This window comes from Dasypus novemcinctus, chromosome 20 (genome assembly GCF_030445035.2).
Source record: "Dasypus novemcinctus isolate mDasNov1 chromosome 20, mDasNov1.1.hap2, whole genome shotgun sequence".
NCBI classification, from domain to species: domain Eukaryota; kingdom Metazoa; phylum Chordata; class Mammalia; order Cingulata; family Dasypodidae; genus Dasypus; species Dasypus novemcinctus.
In genome coordinates, this window is record NC_080692.1 from 13,224,029 (window position 1) to 13,247,475 (window position 23,447).

A 23,447-nucleotide genomic window follows, 5' to 3' on the forward strand; every position below is an offset into this window, starting at 1 on the left:
TTTATACTATTGTCAAAAGTCAGTTAGCCATAAATGTGAAGGTTGATTTCAGAACTCTCAGTTTAATTCCATTGATCTATAAGTCTTTCTCTGTGCCATTATCATGATTATTTTGGCTTTGCAGGAAGTTTTAAGATTGGGAAGTATGAGTCATCCAACTTTGGTTTTTTTTAGCTATTTGATCCTTCCATACATATCAATTTGATGATTGGCTTTTCCATTTCTGCAAAGAAAGTTGTTGGAAACTTGATTAGGATTTTGTTGAATCTGTAAATCATTTTGCATAGAATAGAAATCTTAACAATATTTAGTCTTCCAATCTATGAATACAGAATGTGCTTCCATTTATTATAGGTCATCTTTGATTTCTTTTAGCAGTGTATTGTCGTTTTCTGCATACAAATTCTTTACATCTTGGTTATATTTATTCCTAGATGTTTGGTTCTTTTAGTTGCTATTCTAAATAGAAATTTGTTCTTGATTTCCTCTTTGGATTGTACATTACTAATATATAGACACAGCACTGATTTTTGTGTATTGATCTTGTATGCCCCACTTTGCTGAATTCATTCATTAGCTCTGGGAGCTTTGTTGTGGATTTTTAAAAATAATTTCTGTATATTAGACATACTATCTGCAAATAGTGAAAGTTTTAGTTTTTCCTTTCCAATTTGGATGCCTTTTATTTCTTTTTCTTGCCTCATTTCTCTGGCAAGAACTCCCAGCCCAATGTTGAGTAACAGTGGTTGACAGTGGGCATCCTTGTCCTGTTCCTGATCTGAAGTGGAAAGCTTTCAGCCTTTCATCACTAGCTGTGAGTTTTTAATATAAGTACTTAATCATGTAGATGAAGTTTCCTTCTATTCCTAATTTTCTAGTTATTTTTATCAAGAAAGGTAGGCTGGAATTTGTTAAATGTCTTTTCTGTGTCACTGGAGATGATTGTGTGTTTCCTTTCTCCTTCATCTGTCAATGTGATGTAATACATTTATTGATTTACGTTGAATTACCCTTGCATACCTGGGATGTATCTCACTTGATCACGGTGTATAGTTCTTTTAATATGGCATGAGATTTGGTTTGCTAGTATTTTGTAGAGAATGTTTGCAACTGTTTTCATTATTGGTCTGTAATTTTATTTTCTTATTATCTAGCTTTGGTATGAGGGTGGTATTGGCTTCATAGATTGAATTTGGAAGTATTACTGTCCTCTTCAGTTTTTTGGAAGTATTTAATCAGGATTGGTATTAAGTCTTCTTGGAATGTTTGGTAAAATTCCCCTTTGAAACCATTTGGTTCTGGGCTTTTCTTTGTTAGGAGGTTTCTGTTAAGTGATTCAATCTGTTTTCTAGTTGTTAGTTTGTTGAGATTTTCTGTTTCTTCTTGTGGCAGTATAGGGTAGTTTGTGTGTTTCTAGGAATTTGTCCATTTCATTTAATTTTTTCTAAACATTCGGCACATAGTTTATAGTATCCTTTTATAGTCCTTTTTATTTCAGTGGGGTCAGTAGTAATGTCCCCCTATATTTTCTGATTTTATTTATTTTTGTCTTTTTTTTTTCCTTCATCAGACTAGGTAATGGTTTGTCAATTTTATTGATCTTTTCAAAGAACCAAATTTGGTTTTGCTGATTATTGTTTCCTTGTACTGTATTTCATTTATCACTGCTCTAATCTTTATTTCCTTCCTTCTGCTTGCTTTGGGTTTTGGTTGCTCTTCTTCTATTAGTAGTTCTTCCAGTTTTGAGGTTAGGTTTCTGATTTGAAGTCTTCCTTCTTTTTTAATGTAAACTTTTAGAGCTGTAAGTTTCTCTTTCAGCACTGCCTTTGTTGTATCCCATAAATTTTTGGTATGTTGCATTTTCATTTTCACTCGCCTCAAGATATTTCCTAATGTCCCTTGTGATTTCCTCTTTAACTCATTGGTTGTTTAAGAACACATTGTATTATCTCCACAAATTTGTGAATTCTCCATTTATTCCTCTGTTACTGATTTTTAGGTTCATTTCACTGTGGTTGGAGAAGATACATTGTTTTATTTCAGGATTTTTTTTTATTAATTGAGACTTGCTTTGTGACCTAAGATAATGTCTATCCTGAAGAATGATCCATGGGTACTCAATAAAAAGGTGTATTCTGTTGTTGGGTTGAAGTGTACTGTATGGTGTATTAGGTCTAATCGATTTACAGTATTGTTCAAGTCTTTTATTCCTCATTGATCTTCTGTCTTGACTTTGAATCCATTACTGAAAGTGGTATATTAAAGTCTCCTACTATTAATGTAGAACTGTCTCATTTTTCCCTTCAACTCAGTCAGTATTTTTATCATGTATTTTGAGGCTCTGCTGTTAGGTGCATATATATTCATAATTGTTATTTCTTCTTGTTGATTTGACCCCATTTTCAGTATATTATGTCTATATGTATCTCTTATAACCATTTTTTATGTAAAGTCTATTTCATCTGATATTTTTATCACTATTCCAACTCTCATTTGGTTACTGCTTGCATGGTAAAATTTTTTCATCCTTTCATTTCAATCTACTTATGTGTGTGAATTAATTTATTTATTTATTTTTATTATTTATTTATTTCTCTCCCTTTCCCCCCTCCACCCCGGATGTCTGCTCTCTGTGTCCATTTGCTGCATCTTCTTTGTCCGCTTCTGTTGTCAGCAGCATGGGAATCTGTGTGTCTTTTTGTTGCCTCATCTTGCTGTGTCAGTTCTCTGTGTGTGCGGTGCCATTCTTGGGCAGGTTGCACTTTCTTTCGCACTGGGCGGCTCTCCTTTCGGGGCGCACTCCTTGTGCATGGGGCTACCCTATGTGGGGGACACCCCTGCGTGGCAGGGAACTCCTTGCGTGCATCAGCACTGCGCATGGGCCAGCTCCACACGGGTAAAGGAGGCCTAGGGTTTGAACTGCGGACCTCCCATGTGGTAGATGGATGCCCTAACCACTGGACCAAGTCTGCCTCCTGTGTGTGAATTTAAGTTGAGTGTCTTATAAACAGCGTATAGTTGGGTCATATATTTTAATCCTCTCTACCAGTCTCTGCCTTTTGACTGGAGAGTTCAGTCCATTCATATTTAAAATCACAACTAATGATGTGGATGATTTTCTGCCCCTTTCTGTCATTGTAAGTCTTATACCTTTTTGACCCTCAATTTTTCCATTAATGCCTATTTTCATATTTAAATTTTTTTTTAATGTAGTGTACCATTTTGTGTCCCTTCTCATTTCCTTCCATATTTACTTTTTAGATATTTTCCTTGTGATTGCCACAGGACTAAAATTTAACATTGCAAATCTTTGACAATCACATTTGATTTGATACCCACATAATTTCAATAGCATACACAAACGCTGTTCCTATACTTGCCCTTCCACACCTCCTTTTTGTTGGACTTGTTTCATATTATATCATTGTACATTGTATGTCCAAAACCATAGATTTATCATTATTTTTTTTAAAAAAAGTTTTATTTATTTTTATTTCTCTCCCCTTCCCCCTCCTCCCACCCCAGTTGTCTCTTCTCTGTGTTTTTTTGCTGTGTGTTCTTCTTTGTCCACTTCTGTTGTTGTCCACGGCACAGGAATCTGTGTTTCTTTTTGTTGCATTATCTTGTTGTGTCAGCTCTCCGTGTGTGCGGCGCCATTCTTGGGCAGGCTGAACTTTCATTTGTGCTGGGTGGCTTTCCTTACGGGGCGCACTCCTTGCGCGTGGGGCTTCCCTACATGGGGACACCCCTGTGTGGCATGGCACTCCTTGTGTGCATCTCAGCACTGCACATGGGCCAGCTCCACATGGGTCAAGGAGGCCCGGGGTTTGAACTGCGGACCTCCCATGTGGTAGATGGATGCTCTAACCACTGGGCCAAGTCCACTTCCTTATCATTACTTTTTATGCATTTTATTTTATTTATTGATTGATTTTTAAGATTTGTTTTTTATTTATTTCTCTCCCCTCCCTGCCAGTTGTATGCTTTTTTTTTTTTTAGATTTATTTTTTATTTATTTCTTTCCCCTTCTCTGCCCACCCTACCCCAGTTGTCTGCTCTCCTTGTCCATTTGCTGTGTGTTCTTCCCTTACTCAGGGGACACCCCTGTGTGGCATGGCACTCCTTGTGCACATCAGTACTGCATGTGGGCCAGCTCTCACATGGGTCAGGAGGCCCTGGGTTTGAACCTTGGACCTCCCATGTGGTAGGCGGACCCGCCCATCCGTTGGGCCAAATCCGCTTCCCCAGTTGTCTGCTTTCTGTGTCCACTCGCTGTGTGTTCTTCTGTGTCCTCTTGTATTCTTGTCAGCGGCAACCGGAATCTGTGTCTCATTTTGTTGTGTCAGTTTGCTACGTCAGCTCTCCGTGTGTGCAGTGCCGTTCCTGGGTAAGCAGCACTTTTTTCGCGCTGGGCAGCTCTCCTTATGGGGTGCACTCCTTGTGCATGAGGCTCCCCTACATGGGAGACACCCTTGCGTGGCACGGCACTCCTTGCATGCATCAACCTGCACGTGGGCCAGCTCACCACATGGGTCAGGAGGCCCGGGGTTTGAACCTTGAACCTCCCATGTGGTAGGTGGACATCTCTCTGTTGGGCCAAATCCGCTTCCCCTTTTTATGCATTTTAGAGCCTGTAAGAATTAAGAAGTGGAGTTACATACCAAACTATATATATTACAAAAGTACTGGCATTTAAAATGACCCATACCGTTACTGTTACTGAAGATCTTTATTTTTTTATGCCATTTTAATCCACTGGCTATTGTCATTTCCTTTTAGTCTGAAGAACTCCCTTTTGTGTTGCTGATATCACAGGTCTAGTGGTGAACTCCCTCAGGTTTTGTTTTTCTGGGAATGTCTTAATCTTTCCCTCATTTATTTTAACAAATCAATTTTATTGATACCTATTAGTAAAGCATATATAATTCATCCAAAGTGTACAATTAATGATATTTGGTATAATCACATTATATCCAGTGAGATATAATCACATTATATCCAGATATAAAATTCCTGCTGCAAATTGTTTTCTTTCAGCACTCTAAATATTTTGTTCCACTGCCTTCTTGCCTCCATGCTTTCTGATGAGATATTGGCACTTAATCTTATTGGGGTTTCCTTGTACTCATTAAGTTGCTATTTTCCTCTTGGGTTTAAAACATGTTTTCCTGGCTGCATTTAAGCCTTAGTGCTTCTTATTCTGTCTTTGTTGATTAATGAGAATAATTGAACCCTGTTGTCTCTATTATAGAATACACAGCAATTTTTTTTTTTATGTAGCAGTTATTTTTTGAGCTGTCACAGAACTGCCTTACAAAGAGAACTCATTAACAGCCCAAAGGAAAATAATTCCAAGTGATGATATAAGTAAGTTTCCCTAAGAGAAGAAGGGGCAGTTAAAAAAAAATTTCATGGAAATGAGAGCATTTCAGGGTCAGAATAATTGTCATTTAGAAGATAACCAGCAAGATCTGATTAGCTCTTTAAATGATTAGATTAAAAATGGCTCCCCAGAAAGCGATTTGAGGACTGGATTTAGTAAAGGTTGTGACTGTAGGTCCAAGAAAGCATAGAGCAAGAGATTTTATGGCATGTGTTGAAGGCCATTGGAATTTTTGTTCAATGAATATGGATATAGCAAGCCTAACTCCTATGAATGTCTATCTGGGGGTGGGGTTGGTAGGGTGAGGTTGACTTCTAAGTTGGAAAGGTTTGTCTGTGCACATATTGACCACTAGGAATCCCCACATTGCATATTATAAATTATTTGAGAAAGTAGTTTGCTGTTCGTTTATACAGAAGGCTATTTACTAATTCCTCCCTATTCCCATGATCTTAGTGAAGTTTTCTTCAGGTCATAAAATTAACACAGAAAGTGACAGAAGGTGAGGAAGGAGATGTTTGAAGAAAAGATGTTTGAATATAAAATATTTTAACAAAGTGGGACCTACCTCCCTATTGCTGAACTCTACTTGATCTTCATCTGTTCAGCAGAGAAGTCCTTGGGGGAATGCCTTGCGGCATAATCCCTTCTTGTCCAACCCTTTCTCCTAGAAGAAGAGGGGAGAATTAGCCACAGAGAGAAGGCCCAAAATTCCTAAGTAGCCTCCCTAAAAGAATTAGCTATAATGGCTCAGAATCTTAGAATGCAGCAGTAGGGAAGACCTCAAAGATTTTCTCTTTAGTTTGTAAATTTGTACATAAGGAATTCAGGCACAGAAGATTTCACTGGTTTTTACCTTGATTTTTCCAGGTACAGAACGTCCTTGTTGAGCACGGTTTACGAAGCTCCTCACCAGTTGCAGGGTCTTGGGGATAATTTTTTTTAAAGTAAAGAGTTACATTACTTGTAAGGAAACTTGCATCATCTTGTTTAACATATGTTTTCTTTTAGTTGTTTGAATAAAGCTGGTTTGGTCCCTTCCAGAAACCTCTGATGCAATGGGGTAGGGGAGGAGAGGGGAAAACTTGAAGAATCTCCTTTTTGAGTCATCGGAACTAGCGAAAAGGGTGTCTCAAAATTGTAAGACTTCTTATCCCCTTGTTGGAAGGAAATGAGTAGTTATCTTGACAGTACGACATAGAGACTTTAGGGAGGAAAGAAACATACCTCTATCACTCATGGTTTGCAGGGTTATGGAAGGGTCTTGGGTTGGTCCCTGGGACCATAAAGGGACACACACATCCTAAAAAGAAATTGGGTAAATTATACTTTATAAAAATTATACTTTTATTTTGTACCGGGGGAGTACAACTGGAGATAGAAGACAACCCATATCGTGAGTTACTGTAATAAAGAATTTTTATAGTCCCTCTGCAGCTGTGAGATTTAGTAAACTAAAAGTCTGCTCATGGTAAGTGAATTTGCAGTTGTAGAATTTATGATGATATGGGGAAAAGAAATTGGGGGACTTGGGTCAAAAATATACTTAAGAACTCCATTACAGATTTATTTTACATACACTTAAACCAATAAAGAGAGTGCATCCAGTGTAGATAACAGTAACATTTTGCACATTTTCAGTTACTCATAATTGGTACTGCAGTTTCCACTCCCATTTGCCAGTTTGTGTTCACAAGGAACTTCAACATCTCACTCCCATTCCTAGGACATCTTGTTAATTTATGTGTCTTTGCCCTGATGATATTCATATTAGGATGTTTTCCTAACTAGGTTAAGCCATATACCCAGTGCTTTTCTTATTCATTGCTCAGAGCAGTTTCCTCTCATCTCCTGCCATATCTTGCCATGGTTGTCATGATGGAGATAGATAGATTGGATAATTGCTTCCTTCCTCTCCCCACTCCCAAAGAAAAGAAAAAGAAAAAAAAAAGGCAATAACCCCCCATTGGTGTGGGATCTGTGTTTAATTGAAGTCCAGTATATGTATGAATAGTTGTTTTCAAATCCCTATCCAGTGTCTCAGATACACCCCCCAAAGTTTCACACCAGAGAATTCCATTGTTTCCAATTCTCATTGTCCTTCATCTTCAACAGTTTAGGTTTTTTTAAGAGATTTATTTTATTTATCCCCCCCCACCCCCATTGTTTGCTCTGTGTCCATTCGCTGTGTGTTCTGCGTCTACTTGCATTATCCAGCTGCGTCGGGAAACGGCATCTCTTTCTTTTTGGTTGCATCATCTTGCTGCGTCAGCTCTCTATGTGTGCAGTGCCACTCCTGGGCAGGCTGCACTTTTTCATGCGGGGCAGCTTTCCTTGCAGGGCGTACTCCTTGCACGTGGGGCACCCCTATATGGGGGCACGCCTGCGTGGCATGGCATTCCTTGCACACGGCAGCACTACACGTGGTCCAGCTCACCACACAGCTCAGGAGGTCCTGCAGATCGAACCCTGGACCCTCCATATGGTAAACGAATGCTCTATCAGTTGAGCCACGTCCACGTCCCATCGACAGTTTAGTTTTAAGGCAAGGTTTATATTCCTTCTAGCCCTTCAACTCTTTGGAGGCTCTATCTCTAGAACCTCTGTCCCTTGTTTGCCATCTGTTTGACCTTCTGTTGCCCTTTAGAATGTTTTATTTTCAATATAAATTCTCATAGTGTCATTGAAGATAGAGGAAAGTTTGTGTGAGCTCAGCGTTTACATGAAGGGCAGGCTTCTTGTATGTTTCTGCCAATGAGATTGTGAGAATGGGTTTTGTGCATTGTCCCTCCTCAGTTGTTTTCCCCTATAGCAAGTCTGTCCACTGGCACGAGCTGCAGTAGACAGGTTCCATCTTCTTTACCTGCCCTCAGGCACCATAGTACGATAATGAAGGTACACTGGACACGTATCTAGGTTATTTGCATTTTTCAGACCCTTGCAAAGTCTGAAATGCTGTTAGGCTTAGGAACTTGCACCCCTTATCATTTAAATTATTGACATTCCATAAAGCTGTTCATTTGTCTCAGATTTAGCCAACTTAATGCCATTTATCTCTCTTTTGTCCCACACAGGTTACTCTGGCCAGGACTTTGACTGGGCGGATTATCATAAGCAACACGGGGCAGAGGCAGCCCCTCCCTTCTGCTTCAGAAACGTAAGAGGCTTCTTTCTTCCTCCTTTTTTTATCATAGATGTTGTCCACCGCATGTTTTATAAGTCACCTGCTGTTCATTGAGCATGGTTAGCATCCTTCCTTGTACCACAAAATCCTAAAGTCTTTGTGTTTTGGGGCAAGTCCATCTGTCAGCTTGTATGACAGTTAGGGTGATGCTAAGCTGTAGCCAGAATCCTTTAATAAGTCTATTCTGGCTCAAATCTGGTATAAGTTTATTTCTCACTTCTGGACTAGTCCATGATGTTCCTGATCAGTGGGTGGGTCAGATACTCAGGCTTGACCTGGCTGTGACTTCCCCATCTGAGTCTAGCATGCAGATAGAAAAAATCAAGAAAAAGATCAAGGAGAAGGTCCCTCCTAGAAACTGTAGCCTGCTGTTGACAGGCATCCCTTCCCTTTGCTGTCCATTGTGTGAACTGTTCACATGGCTAAACAATGCTGTAAGGGAGACCAGGACATGTATCCCAGCTGGGCAACTCTTCCCCAGCCAGGATTGCATACTATGGAAGAAGGAGCGTAGACTTTGGTGGTGAGCTAGTCATCTGTACCACCGTTAGATTTGCATTTGCTGTGTGGTGTAATGTTGATAAGCCCAGGGATATGAGATTCTCTGCACCGGTTACATTCTGAAATGGGGATCTTAAAATGGTTTTTTTTTGAGACTCCAAAAGATATTATTCATACACATGAAAAAAGATGGAATACTGAAGGTAAGCTTCGTATCAATGTTAAAGTTCTTAATCTTGATAAATGTATTTCCTGTGGTTACCTAAATGAATATATTTGTTCTTAGGAAATGTGCTTACAGGTATTAAGTGTTGAAAGAGCATGGTGTATAGAGCCTCCTCTCACATGTTTAGAAAATTGATAGACATGTAGGTGGATAGATGAATGGATCGGTAGGTGGATGGATAGATAGAAAGATACAACACCTTGGACAAAAATGTTAAAATTGGTGATTCTGGGTCTCTAGCGGGGAGGGATATGTTGGTTTCGGTATTATTTTTGTAACTGTTCTTTAGGTTTGAAATACTTTCAAAATAAAAAGTTTAAGGAAAAATGTGTTTTTTAATGCTTTAGAAAGAGGCTAGACAAACAGTTTTATGCTTTGTTGAGTTTGTCTTCCTTGTTCAAGTAGAACTTGTTGCATAGTGATAGATGTTTTTGACAAAATAGCAATGGATACGTCTGTGTGTACACTTGCAATCAGAAGTGGTGGCTGCGTAAAATAGTTTATAAAAGTGTTCATTTAAACTTCATCATTCCTAGGAACTATAAAAAGAGATGTGTACCGTTATCCTCATTTTAAGAATTAGGTATAAATATAGAGTGTAGTGTGTTGAACATACATTTAATCATGCAAGTTGACTCCTTATGCCAAAGAAAAAAAGGTGCAGTCCTCTAATTGGCATCTATTTACGTGGTGGAACGTGCTCCCAAATCAAATACTTGTTCTCTAGACAGGTGCTCCAATAGCTGCTGATTCACTGCATGCCCCCGCGCCCGCCATACTTTGTGCTACAGGGATAACAGAATATGAGAACTGGGAGGTGGGTAGGGTTGTCTTAATACAGAGAAAGTCCACAGTGCGCATCAGCCAAAATCAGGTTTTTGAAAATTAAATAGGTTGAAAAATGGGCCAACTTGTATTCATAAATCCAGAAATCAATCAGTGTTGGAGCTGGAAATCCAAGGCTCCTCCAGTGATTAAACGAGCTTTCCATTGCACTTTCCATTGCCTTTCCGCAAAAGTCGTTCCTCTGTGGCCTTGAACTGTGTGGCGTGGGTGTAGGCAGTTTGATGGGGACAGTCATGAGACCATGCCTCTTTGAGTATCCTCAGCTCGTAAGGCTGCTGAGTCCAGTTACGTGGCTTTTCAGCACAATGAGGTCACTGTCCCAGGATGTCCTGGCCCCCGTGCTTTCACTTAGGACCATGGAAACACTCTGCCCCATCCCAGAACTCCTTTGAGGTTGTGCTTTCTACCTGAAAAGAGAAATCTTCCTACCCTGACCCTCTAGCCTTGGGAAGGAAACCCTCACATCTCCTCCTAGTCCTCTATTTCGGGAACTATTTCTTCTGGAACTACATGGCACCACGAAGGCTTTGGTTTTTCTGCCTTCTGCTCCCATTCACCCAGCAGTTGTCCAATTTGGATTTTAGTAGTGGAGCCAGTAGACTCATCCCCGAGGGGCCTCTGAGCTTGCAGGATTTAGCAACCAAGATTACATCTTTTTAATGAATTTGCTGTTGTATTCATTATGAAGGTGCTTGGTATTCATATGTAGCCCCTTTGTTTTTGGCCCCATTTATTTAATAGACAAGATTGTTCTCTGCCCGTTGGCATATGCATTGCATTACTGGGTACTTGGCTGAATTTGTTAGCTTGCTACAAGTGCTCTTTAATGGAATGCTTATTATGAATTCATTTTTAATCACAAAGCTCCCGTGCAGAAGGGGAGAGCTAGTGTGGCAATGGATGCATGGAAGACATTTCCCTGGGGACGTTTAACAATCAGAGGCAGTTATGAAATGGATTGACACAGCAAATGCTTAGTAAAATAAACTCACAGGTAACAGTTTTGCTATTGATCCTTTATAAATTACCCTCAAGCAGTGAGCTGAAATGAAAATAGGTTATGTGGTTGTAGCTTTCCCTTATTAAGTAGGATAAAATGCATTTTAACTCACTTAGAGGTTTTGAAGGCAGCCTATTGAGTTACATTATCAGAAAGAAACTCAATACATAATATGTGTGGATGAGGCAGGATGACTTGCAGAAAAATGTTCTAGCCCATTTAGGCTATCTTTGATTTCTATTTCCAAAGAAACAGAGAAATAGAACAAATTGATTTCTTGCTATACATTAGATAATTCCGCTGTGGTTACATAAAGGCATAGTTGCATTTTTCAATTTAACTTGTATAAAAAGACATGCAAATATGTATTGCCTTGACTTCTTTCTATAAATAACATAAAGATATAATTTCCATTACTTATAGGAACATGCTTGTCTTGGTTGTGTATTTCAAAACAATTTTACACGTTGTAAAACATCTGATTATAATTTTAAGGTAGTTGGTGATTTTGAAGAGTTTCACACTTATTTTCAAATCACGTTAGGGAGAGTTTTGCTTCCAATCCTGGATGAGTAAGCGCATGCCTAACTGATTCTTCTTCAAGGAGCAATTCAAAAACTCTGGACAAAATATCAAAACAACTACCTGCATACTAAGGATGGATAAAAGCCGGGAGATTCTGGAGAGGCACTTGGAAGGAAAGAACAGCATAGGATGATTGTACCATTTTTTTCAGATTTCATCTGAGGACAGCCACAGTTGGCAACAAAGGGGCTAGCAAAGACAGTGTTAGAAATTCCAGTCTTTCTGGTCCAGTGAACTACATAATAATCTGGCTAATGACAGCCACTGGGAAGTGAGGGAGACTATCAGAAAGGATAGATCCAGAGATGGGACCACAAATGCTGAGTATAAACTTTGCCTAAATCATTGGCTGAACCCTGATCCACGTGTGTGCCAGGCAGACTCCAGATATCTCAGCTAAGGATAAAAGAACCAAGACAGAGTTTCTAGTTGGGGTTCAACCAAGGTAACCACTTGGTGAAAAAGAAAAGTCAACATTCTTTGGAGGAATATAACATATTCCAGAATAATATTGAAAACATCCAGGTTACAATCCAAAATTACTCAACACGTGACAAAAGAGGAAAATATGACCCATTCTCAGTGAAAAAAGAAAATCAATGGGGACAAAACTGAAGATGACCCATTTGCTGGAATTAGCAGACAAGTATTTTAAAGCCTCTGTTTATAGCCAGGTTCAGTGATGGCCACACAGTAGTTCTCAAAGTGTGGTCCCCAGACCAGTAGCTTCAGCATCACCTGAGAAATACTTGTTGAATACACAAATCCTCTGGTCTTACCCCAGATGAACCAAATCAGAAACCTAGAAGAAGACAAGTTGTAAAACTGAAAATAAAATATCTGAAATAAGCAAACTCACTAAAGGAGTTAGTAGAATGGAGATGTCAGGTAAAAGTCAGTAACCTTGAACTTTTTTTTTTTAAAGATCTATTTATTTATTTATTTCTCTCCCCTTCACCCCCGGTTGTCTGTTCTCTGTGTCTACTTGCTGTGTCTTCTTTGTCCGCATCTGTTGTTGTCAGCGGCTTGGGAATTTGTGTTTCTTTCTGCTGTGTCATCTTGTTGTGTCAGCTCTCCGTGTGTGCGGCACCATTCCTGGACAGGCTGCACTTTCCTTCATGCTGGGCGGCTTTCCTTATGGGGCGCACTCCTTGCGCGTGGGGCTCCCCTATGTGGGGGACACCCCTGCGTGGCACGGCACTCCTCGCGTACATCAGCACTGTGCATGGGCCAGCTCCACACGGGTCAAGGAGGCCCGGGGTTTGAACCGTGGACCTCCCATGTGGTAGACAGACGCCCTAACCACTGGGCGAAGTCCGCCGCCCGACCTTGAATTTTTGAACATAGCATTTATCCAATCTAAATAACAGAGCGTGATGTGTGTGGTGGGAGAGATGAACAGAGCCTAGTGATCTGAGGGGCAACCTTGTGTGCAGTTGGAGACCCAGAAGAAGTGACAAGAGACTGACAGAAAAAAAATGTATGAAGAAATAATGGCCAGAATTTTCTCAAAGTAGCTGAAAGGATCTACATTTACAAGTTTAAGAATCTTGGTAAACCCCAAGCAGCATAAATCCAAAGAAACCCAACTTAATCAGATTGCTGAAAAGCAAGTATAAAGAGAAAAATCTTGAAAGCAGCCAGAGAAAAAAATGATATATTCCAAATAGGGGAACAATGTGAATAACCATCGACTTCTGAGTAGCAACAGAAGCCAGAGAGAATCGTGGATGCAAGTCTTTAATTTTATATCCAGCAAAAATGCGATCCAAGAATGAAGATAAAAACTGAAACTTTACCAAAGGAGGTACATAGGTGATGAAGAAACACATGGAAGAATGCTCAACATCATTATTTAGTAGGGAAGTTGCCAATTAAAACCACAATGAGATACTGCTGCACACCTATTAGAATGGCTAAAAATTTTTAAATGTCTATGCCAAGTGCTAGCAAGAATATATGCCATCTGGGACTCTGCTATATTGCTGGTGGAAATGCAAAATATGATAGCCACTTTGGAAAATACTTTGGTAGTTTCTTATGAAATAAAGCATACACTTACCACCTGATACAGGGATCCCATTGGTAGAGAAATGAAAACTTTTTGAGTTCACACCAAAAATTTTACCTGAATGTGTTTAACAGCTTAATTCATCATCACTCCAAACTGGAAACAACTCAAAAGTCCTTCAACTGGTAAATGGGTAGACATTTCCCGTGGTACATCTGTACAATGGAATGTTACTCATCAATTGAATAGAAAGAGTTACCAATACCTGCAGTAGCATGGGTGAATCTCCTGTGGATTATGTTCAGTGAAAGATACCAGATCCCAAAGACTCACCTTGTATGATTCTATTTTGATGACATTACAGAAAAAGCAAAATATTCAGAAAAGAATAGAACGGATCAGTGGCTGTTAGGGATTGAGGGGGGATTGATTCCTAGGGGTCAGTGCTGGAGTATTTGGGGGGTAAAGGAGCTTTTCTGTACTCTGATTGTGTTTATGGCTGTCAGGTTGTACTTGTCTACCAGCCCTCGTCTCAGAGAACTGTACAGCAAAACGAGTGAGCTTTAGTGTATGGAAATTTTTCAAAAGTGAACCAAAAAGGGCAATAAAAACAGCAAAAAGAACAAAGGAAAAAGAAAGACAATTGCAGATGAAAGGAAAACAGGGGAGTTCATCACCAGCAAACCTGCCCTGTAAGAAATCCTGAAGGGCCCTCTCCAGGCCAGAGGGGAGCGATGCTTGACTGCAACTTGGATCTTCCAGCTTTAACTCATTTAAATATGCCCTACTGTGTGTGTAGTGGGGCACACAGGGAAGTGGAAGAAATGATTTATCCTTCCGTGCTGTTGTAGCAATAAGAGTGTGTACGCACTGGAAGGGGAGCCTGCAGTCATTTATGTCTTTATTCTCTGTTTTAACAGATACCACCAGGCACCTACGGTGTGCCAAGCATAGTTCTAGATTCTAGGACATAAAAATAAAGACTACATGGTTCTTTCCTCATGAGTGGTGAGAAAGACAAATATAGAACCATGCCTGTCCCGAGCTGTCTGTGCACGCGCGTGTGTATTACTTTGGTTTCTTCATTGCCCTGCCCTGTGGCTGCGCGTTATCGTGCTGTGATGGCTATCAGCTCACTGTTAGTTCCGTTTGTCTTTCAGACTTCATTCAGTCGGGGCTTCACAAAGAACATGAAACTTGAAGCTGTCAACCCCAGGAATCCAGGGGAACTCTGTGTGGCCTCCGTTGTCAGTGTGAAGGGCAGGCTGATGTGGCTTCATCTGGAAGGTACGCACAATTAGAACTCGTGTCTCTGCCGTGCATTGGCTGGGTCCAGAAGAATTCAGTGCTTTTCGAAAGTGCCCCTTTTGATTCCCTTTTATTTAAACAGACCTTGAATTATTCAGGGTTCTTAAATAAGTGAAACTAATCAAATATGAATTCATTCAGAGGCTCTCATCCTAACTAATAATTTCATGAAATGAGATGCTGGTGTGATAATTATGTTTGGAACACAGTGGTCTTTTTACATCTATGATCATAAAAGCTAATGTCACAATTAAATTAGTATGAGTCACCGAGACTGGTATTTGAGGTCTTGTTTATTATGAGGGTAAAATTATATATTTGCATTTTAATGTGAAGAGTACCTTTTTACTTTAGTTTCTTCTGTCGATGTTTAATTTCTCCTCAAAATAGTAAGTGGAGGATGGCTTTCTCTTCAAGTATGTAATAAACAGCACTGAGACTTATTTGTTCAATGATGTTTAAATTATTCCTTATAGCTACAGTCTATTTACAAATACACATACAGATAACTCACAGAAGAAAGTATCTTTGAGAACAGAACCTGGGTCAGATTTTGGATTTAGGTAGGACACCATATTTTTCCAGATGTTACATCTTCAGTGAGAAATAATTGAAAAGGATTAGCTCTCTAAGGTTTTCCCATTCTTCCGTGATTTATAATTCTGTGGTTTTTTTACATACTTGAGAACACTTCAAATGTATATGGAAATGAAGGTGAATGAATAGTAAAATAATATTAACTCTTTTGGTAAATGGTTTAAACCTTATGACCTACGCATATCACACTGCTGGAAGAGAAAGCTTGGAAAGTCCTTGTTCATTCTTTCATAATTGCAGATTTGTTGCTGATATCTTCTCCCTCCTTATTTCTTCAGGAAGCAAGTTTAAAAGGCAGTGAAAGTGTTTAGCTAGGTTCACAGTCTCATAAATATTGTGTAGTCCAAAGAATGGGAAAGGTAGTGTATTGTTAATTCCCAGAAAATAGTTTAAAACATAACTATGGTTTAGGATTTCAAAATCAATTTGAAATAAATGGAAATCCTAAAAAAGTTGAGGGCTTGGTTCATGGATTTTCAAGAATGGCCTCCAGTTGGAATCAACCAGAATGTAGACAGAGGCCAAATGGTGGTTATTTCTTCGACTACAGGAATAGAACATGGCTTTATTTTCATTGTTTACGTATCAAGTTGAATCATCTGCTCTTGGGAAAACACAATCCTTTCTGTAATTCCCAATTTAACTTGCTATCTAACACCACACCGAGCCATATTGAGAAATTGGAATCTCATTTACATTATTAACTTGAAAACAAAAATGGTGAAGTCAGAAGCCCATGTTTCATCATTGTTATTTAGCACAGTATGGTTAACATTCTTTGACAGTCATTATTTATTTAGCAGTTTTTACTTTCAGAGTGCCTTACAGCTGTTAATTACCTAACACAGACGGCAGTAAGAGTGTCTTGATTTTTATAGGTGGAGAAACCAGCTGAGCCATTAAGACATGCCCGGGGTTCACTTTCATTGCTCCTGACATCTTCTGTGTTGCTTAATTCACCAGACCCCACAGCGTCCCACTTTCTAGAGAGAATGATGAGCAATATTCAGTGCAAATTTAACACTTTTGACAGTAGCTGCTCCTTTCGCTGGTCTTCTTTGGGATATAAATTTTTGCTTTTATAGCAAAGAAAAGTACGTTGGCTCATGTCAGCTCTTTCTCTAACTCCCAGACTACTGTCATCCTGTAATAATGAAAATTAGTTACCATTATGAAACAGATGAGAATATAGACTGTCCAGTTTTCCAGACCTCATATATTTTTTGAAAGTGTTTTAAGCAGTTCGTTGGATATCATCTATCTAGAATCACTGGCCAAACCATGCATCTGTCTTGTCACTTAAAAAAATATTATACACACAAATAAAGTAAAGCCCAATCATTTTTTTTTTTACCTTTTACCTTTTAAAGTGACAATTTAAAATTTCCTATTATTCACAGTGCTCTGTGTATAGTGTTTTCTTTCATGAGTCCTGGGGAGAAAAAGATAAGATTTTCTATGGTCGCTTGATGGCTATTAAATTATTTTTATAATGACAGTCATTCTGATTATAGACCATTTACATGACACTTTGAATTCATAAAGTACTTTATAACAATTTTATTAGTTATTTTTATGCATTAGATTGATTTGAAGTATTTTCAACACATGGCTGATTGACTACTTTTAGGTTATTAAAATGATCATTTTTGTTTAATATTTGATTCCTCTTGGAGTCTGATAGTTCTTTAAGTATCTGTAAAGGAGTGTCTGAAGAGGGAGCACTGAACAAAATACATGAGATTAATGTAATGTTATTTTAGGTGCATATTTGAAAATAATTTCAAATTCTCGCCAACTGCTGATAGCGAGGACAATTTATGATGATGGGTTTTGTTCCACTGCTTTCTTGTATATTAATATTCTGCTTTAGTTTATCATATCTACTATCATAGGCACTACCCACAATAATATAAATTACTTTTCAGTTTTAATGCCTCCAGCACTGCAGACACATGGGACTAATCAAATACAGAGAATTGTGTGTATTTCCCCAAATCAAGTAACTTTACATTCTTTTCAGATATTTTTTAATGGGGCAGATGTGATCCCAGTATTCTACTTGCTCCCACAGCTCTTTCACTTCTTACATGGGGGTATTAGTCAGCCAAAGGGGTGCTGATGCAAAATACCAGAAATTGGCTGGTTTTTATGAGTATTTATTTGGGGTAGGAGCTTATGGATACCAGGCCATAAAGCGTAAGTTACTTCCCTCACCAAAGTCTATTTTCATGTGCTGGAGCAAGATGGCTGCTGACGTCTGCCAGGGTTCAGGCTTCCTGGGTTCCTCTCTTCCCAGGGCTTGCTTCTCTCTGGGCTCAGGGTTCCTCTCTTCTTGGGGCTTGCTTCTCTTTTCTCTGGCAGCTTACTTCCTGGGGCTCCAGCTTAAGGCTGCAGCATCAAATTCCAACATGAAAAACCCTCAACTCTGTCCTTTGCCATGCCTTTTATCAGTGAGTCCCCACCCACTAAGGGGTGGGGTCTCAATACCTTAATGACATGGCCCAGTCGAAGCCCTAATCATAACTCAGTCACACGCGGGTACAGACTAGATTGCACACATAATCCAATATCTGTTTTTGGAATTCATAACCATATCAAACTGCTGCAATGGGTTTACATCAGCTTCTCCTGTTGAGAGCAATTATCTGAGGGTCAATTCTCCTGGGTACCTTTTTAAACTCATACACAAGCTTAGCTTTATTCAAATGAGACCAAATAGGTTTCTAACCCCAGATTCCAATGGTTAATGCAAGCGATTGATTGATAAGAACTTTGCATTGTTTTGCTTTTCACCCAGAGTTCCACAGGGAAAGTGAGATTTTTATTGAAAGGTGTTTTTTTTCCTTCCACAGTATTTAAGTAATCATAATGCTTGACGTTTAGGTACTTTCATAATAATTTCCCACATTATCTTGTTTGATCCTCACAAACCTGGCCATTTTGCAGACAAGGATATTAAGATGTGAAAAGGTCATTGTTTATGCACCTTTAAAGAGTTAGTCAACAGAGTAGCCACTACTGTTTTCTAGCAGCACAGCCACTTTGCTTCTGATTTTTGTTCTTCATTTTGTTTGACAAAATCCTTAGGTCACCAGTCTTGGGCAGTATGAGAAATATGCATATAGTTGATGGTCATCTGAGCTGCAGAGAGTCAACTCAGGAAAAATGGGATCTGTGTTCTTCCCGAGACTTTATATAAGTTAAGATTGAATTCAGCTGAAAGCAACAAAATAATTAATTGTGACTTAAACTATGGCTTCTCAAACTTTAACATGCATATGAGTCCCCTGGGAATCTTGTCAAAATTCAGATTATAAGTCCTTAAATGGGCAAGGGTGGTGGATTGCAGGCTGAGAGCCTCCATTTTTCCCAAACTGCCAGCTGGTGCTGGTGCTGCTGGTTGTTGATCTCACTTTTGGAGGCAAGGTATTAACCCCAAGCAGCAAAAATCTGAGGGCAGCTAAAATAGAGCTAATATGTCAGTTTGAGGATTTTGTAATTAGTCAGATTTCTTCTCTCTTACTAGTCTGCCATCCTCTTAGCTTGTGTCCTTTTTACTCATGATTACAAGATGGCTGCTGTACCTCCAGACATTGTGTCAGAGTTCCAGGAAGGAAGATAGGAGGGATGAAGGTGAATGTGTCTGTTCTGTTTACAGAGCATCTTAGTAACTTATGCTTAAATCTTATCGACCAGAACTATGTCACTTGGCTGCCAGCATCTCCAAAGAAGCTAGGAAGTTGAATATTTTCACTTTCTAGCCTCTGTAGTAAAGGGAGACAAGGCAGTGGAGGTTGTACTGACCGTTGAGCAGCCAGTCTACAGTGTCTGCCACATTTATCCACAAATCAAAGATGAACAGAAGATTCAGCAAAAGGTTTCTGCCAAATGAAGTGCATGTAGTTAGAAAAGGGACTGAATTTAGTGATGTCGGTGAAAGCATAGAGGAATAGGCAGGTGAAGTTTTTTTTTTCCCAAGATTTATTTTTTATTTATTTCTCTCCCTCCCCCCACCCCCCCAGTTGTCTGCTCTCTGTGTCCATTCGCTGTGTGTTCTTCTGTGACTGCTTCTATCCTTATCAGCGGCACCAGGAATCTGTGTCTTGTTTTGTTGTGTCATCTTGCTGTGTCAGCTCTCCGCGTGTGCGGCGCCATTCCTGGGCAGGCTGCACTTTTTTTCGCCCTGGGCGGCTCTCCTTACCGGGCGCACTCCTTGTGCATGGGGCTCCCCTACATGGGGGACACCCCTGCGTGGCAGGGCACTCCTTGCACACATCAGCACTGCGCATGGGCCAGCTGCACACGGGTCAAGGAGGCCTGGGGTTTGAACCCGGACCTCCCATGTGGTAGGCAGACGCCCTATCCATTGGGCCAAGTCTGCTTCCCTAGGTAAAGTTTTTATATGCCTTCTAGCAGACAACTCTGTCCTTCAAAAGGCATCTCCTAACTCTAAAAGCTTCTTGTCTTTGATCATGTAATGCTGCTTTGTGTTGCCAGCAGAGTAGAAGTTTCGTAAATTGACTAATTCCTGACCATTCACTCTTTTGGCAGTGCAGTACTCCCAGGTAGAGGAGGCACTGCCATCGTGCAGTATGGTGCCATGAGATCCATTTAGCTGAGAAAGCTGAAAAAATTAGGTGATTTCTGGTCTCTTCTCTAGACCTAACCTTATGACTCTACAAAGAGTGGGGCCATCTTGAATTGAATGTGAAGAAGCTTTAGGAAACAATAATCTATTGAAAAAACATACTAAGTAGATCCTTGATAAATGCTAAAACAGTAGAAGACCCACTGACGTAGTTTTGGCAGGTGCTGGTGAACTCGACACAGTATGTTGTCTTTGATTGTTCGTCCCTGTGGATAACTTCTGAGAGCCCCGTCTTGGCCAAGAGATGAGAATTCTTGCAAGTATGGTGGGCTCCTGGTGAAAAGCATATTTTTAAGCTTGGCATACTGGAACATTTCTCTTAGTTTCTGAAGGTCATATATGTGTAGTATCTGTTGGTGCATGAGGATGTAATGTTGCCTTGGAATGTGACTGTGTAATGATCAAAGAACCTTTAAATGTAGTCTCTACTTATCAGAGTGTTAGAAAATGGAAGGAATGAGACGTGACTCTCCTTGGGAGCATGTATTTCTGGTGAACAGCATACTTTTCCACTTGTCTCTCTTGGAGACCCAGCTTTGTGCTAACCCAGTCACCTAGCAGGCATACACAAACCTCTTTGGATGAGGAGGAGTGAGCACCTGTCTTAATTGGAAAATTAATCAAAGTCACAGGAAATCCATGCAGGGTGTTAGCCTCCCTCTGCTACGGCCTCCTTCTAGGAGAACGAGGGAAAAAGCTGCATCTCCTCTCCAGGTTTTCTGGCCAATGCGTAGCAGTCCATTTCGTCTCTTGATGGAGGGTGTGCAAAAGAGCTAAGCTGAGCTGCAGGTTATAAAACCACACTCGACGTTACTTCTTGGACGCCTCCTCCATAGAAGGCACTAGGGGCTGCAGGGGATGCAGAAATGAGCACAGCTCCTTCAAAGAAGGAAGCTAAGAACACCAGCCTATGGGATAGAAAACGAGATAGGGATTTAGAAGGGGAGGTCCTTTCAGCAGGAGAATCAACACTGTGGAGGAGGTACTGTTTGAACTGGGGCTCTAAGGATGGGTGGTGTAGGAGGAAAAGATGCTAAAGCTGTCCATGGGTTTCAAACCTGGGTGATCCGAGGGTGGTGAGGCCGTCTGGGGGAAGCAGGAATGTGGGGTAGGGGGAGAAAGAGGGCTTGACGGATACACAGAGGTGAGTTTGGGCTGTTGAGTTTTAAGGTACGGGTATGACTTCCAGGTGAAGATGACCAGGCAGCTGGAAGTGCAAAGCCACACTTCTGCTTTGAAGGATGGTGACCTACAATTCATTTAAATTAGGAGACTTTTTTTTTAAGATTTTTTTTTTTAATTTACACCCCCCGCATCCCATTGTCTGCTCTCTGTGTCCATTTGCTATGTGTGTTCTTCTGCTTGGATTCTTGTCAACGGCACCAAGAATCTGTGTTTCTTTTTGTTGCGTCATCTTACTGCGTCGGCTCTCCGTGTGTGCGGCACCACTCCTGGGCAGGCTGCACTTTCTTTCGCGCTGGGCGGCTCTCCTTTCAGGGCGCACTCCTTGCGTATGGGGCTCCCCTACGTGGGGGACACCCCTGCGTGGCAGGGCACTCCTTGCGCACGTCAGCACTGCGCATGGGCCAGCTCCACACAGGTCAGGAGGCCCTGGGTTTGAACCCTGGACCTCCCATATGGTAGGCGGATGCCCTATCCATTGGGCCAAATCCACTTCCCTGGGAGACTTTTAAGAGTGAAGAGAAGTACTCATCAGATGGGACATTGGGCTGATAAACATACCCCGGGACTCTCCCAGGTGAACTGGGATGCAAAACCGACCATAATCCGGCACATCTGCAAAGGCGTAACCACCGCAGAGGACAGCTGTGTTCTTACATTTTGGAGCTAGACGGAAGCCCTGCCACTAACACGTGGCCTTGACCAAGTTGCTTCGGCTCCTTGCGCCCCCTTTTCCTCATTTCTAAAATGGCAGTAATCTAATACTCCTGCCAAGGGGCTGGTTGGGTGTAAAGCAGCTGGCACTCGTCCTCCTTATCACAGCGTGTCCCTCCAGGAAGGACTGGGTAGCATTTATATACATACACACTTAAAGCCTCTGGAAGAGTTTGCCAGGAGTAAGAAGGGAGAACCCTCAGCCAAGGAAAGAAGTACAGGGCCACGTGCCCGTTGTTCCAGACACGCGCGATCGCTCCGTTTTCCCTGCGCTGCTTACTGGGGGCCTGGGGGTGGCTGGGGACCAACAGACAGTGGGCACGAGGGTGCCTGCAGGGTGGCACATTTACACCCAAACCCGGGTGGCAGCAAGCCCTGATCAGGAAGGAGGGGAGCAGGCGTGGGAGAAGAGATGCAGGCAGGATTCAGCGCGTGGGGAGCCAGCGCCCGTGAGTGTACAGTGACCTCTGGTCCCAAGGCCGGGCCCGCGCGCCCCGCAGGGTTTTGTCCAGGGACTGTGGCGTGATGTCAGGTGACGTTCGGAGCCCCGCACGTGGTCTCGGCGCCGGCCTGGCCGCCTGGATGCAGTGCACTGTGGTCTCAGAGGGATCCCACGCGGAGCTGCGCAGAGCAGAGCGGGCAAGTGGGAATTGGTGCTGCGAGCCAGGAAGCCGTAACCAGCCCTGCCGCCTTTGGGAAAACTTGACTTTGTGGCTGGTAGCACAGACCAGACCTTACGTTAGGTGGTGGAAGAAAGGATAGAGGCTTTTCTATTTTCATGGAGGTAGCTGAAACACAATAAAAACCATGTTTTCAATTTAAAAACAATATGACACATGCCATGTTCATGCCACACCTGTGTTTGGGCACATAATGCGTGGATAAACCCAATGAACTCACTGTAGCTTCTTATGCCCCTTATAGGGCAAGCACCACACCCTTTTATCACTAGGAATTGCTCTTCCTAACTGTTCTTCTGTTTTTCTTTACCTCTTTTTTTTTTTTTAAGACTTATTTATTTATTTTCCCCCTCCCCAGGCCTGCTGTTTTTGCTATGTCCATTCACTGTGTGATCTTCTGTATTTATTTCTCTTTTTATCTTCTCATTTATTTCTCCTCTAGGATTCACCGGGATTCAATCCTGGGGATCTCTGATGTGGAGAGAGGTTCCCTGTGCCACTTCAGTTCCTGGTTCTGTTGTACTTAACCTTGACTCTCCCCTTCTCTCTCTTGTTGGGTCATCATCTTGCTGGGTATTC

At 41.1% G+C, this 23,447-nt stretch overlaps 1 protein-coding gene across 5 annotated transcripts in view; it reads left to right on the forward strand.

Annotated features, from left to right (window-relative positions):
- Positions 1 to 23,447, forward strand: part of SFMBT2 (Scm like with four mbt domains 2) — a 274,334-nt gene that overhangs the window by 185,469 nt on the left and 65,418 nt on the right. For all 5 annotated transcript variants that reach the window (XM_058282433.2, XM_058282436.2, XM_058282432.2 and 2 more), the window contains exons 10-11: positions 8,458 to 8,540; positions 14,897 to 15,023. In XM_058282433.2, coding sequence (XP_058138416.1) covers positions 8,458 to 8,540; positions 14,897 to 15,023 — 210 coding nt within the window. The remainder of the gene's footprint in view (positions 1 to 8,457; positions 8,541 to 14,896; positions 15,024 to 23,447) is intronic.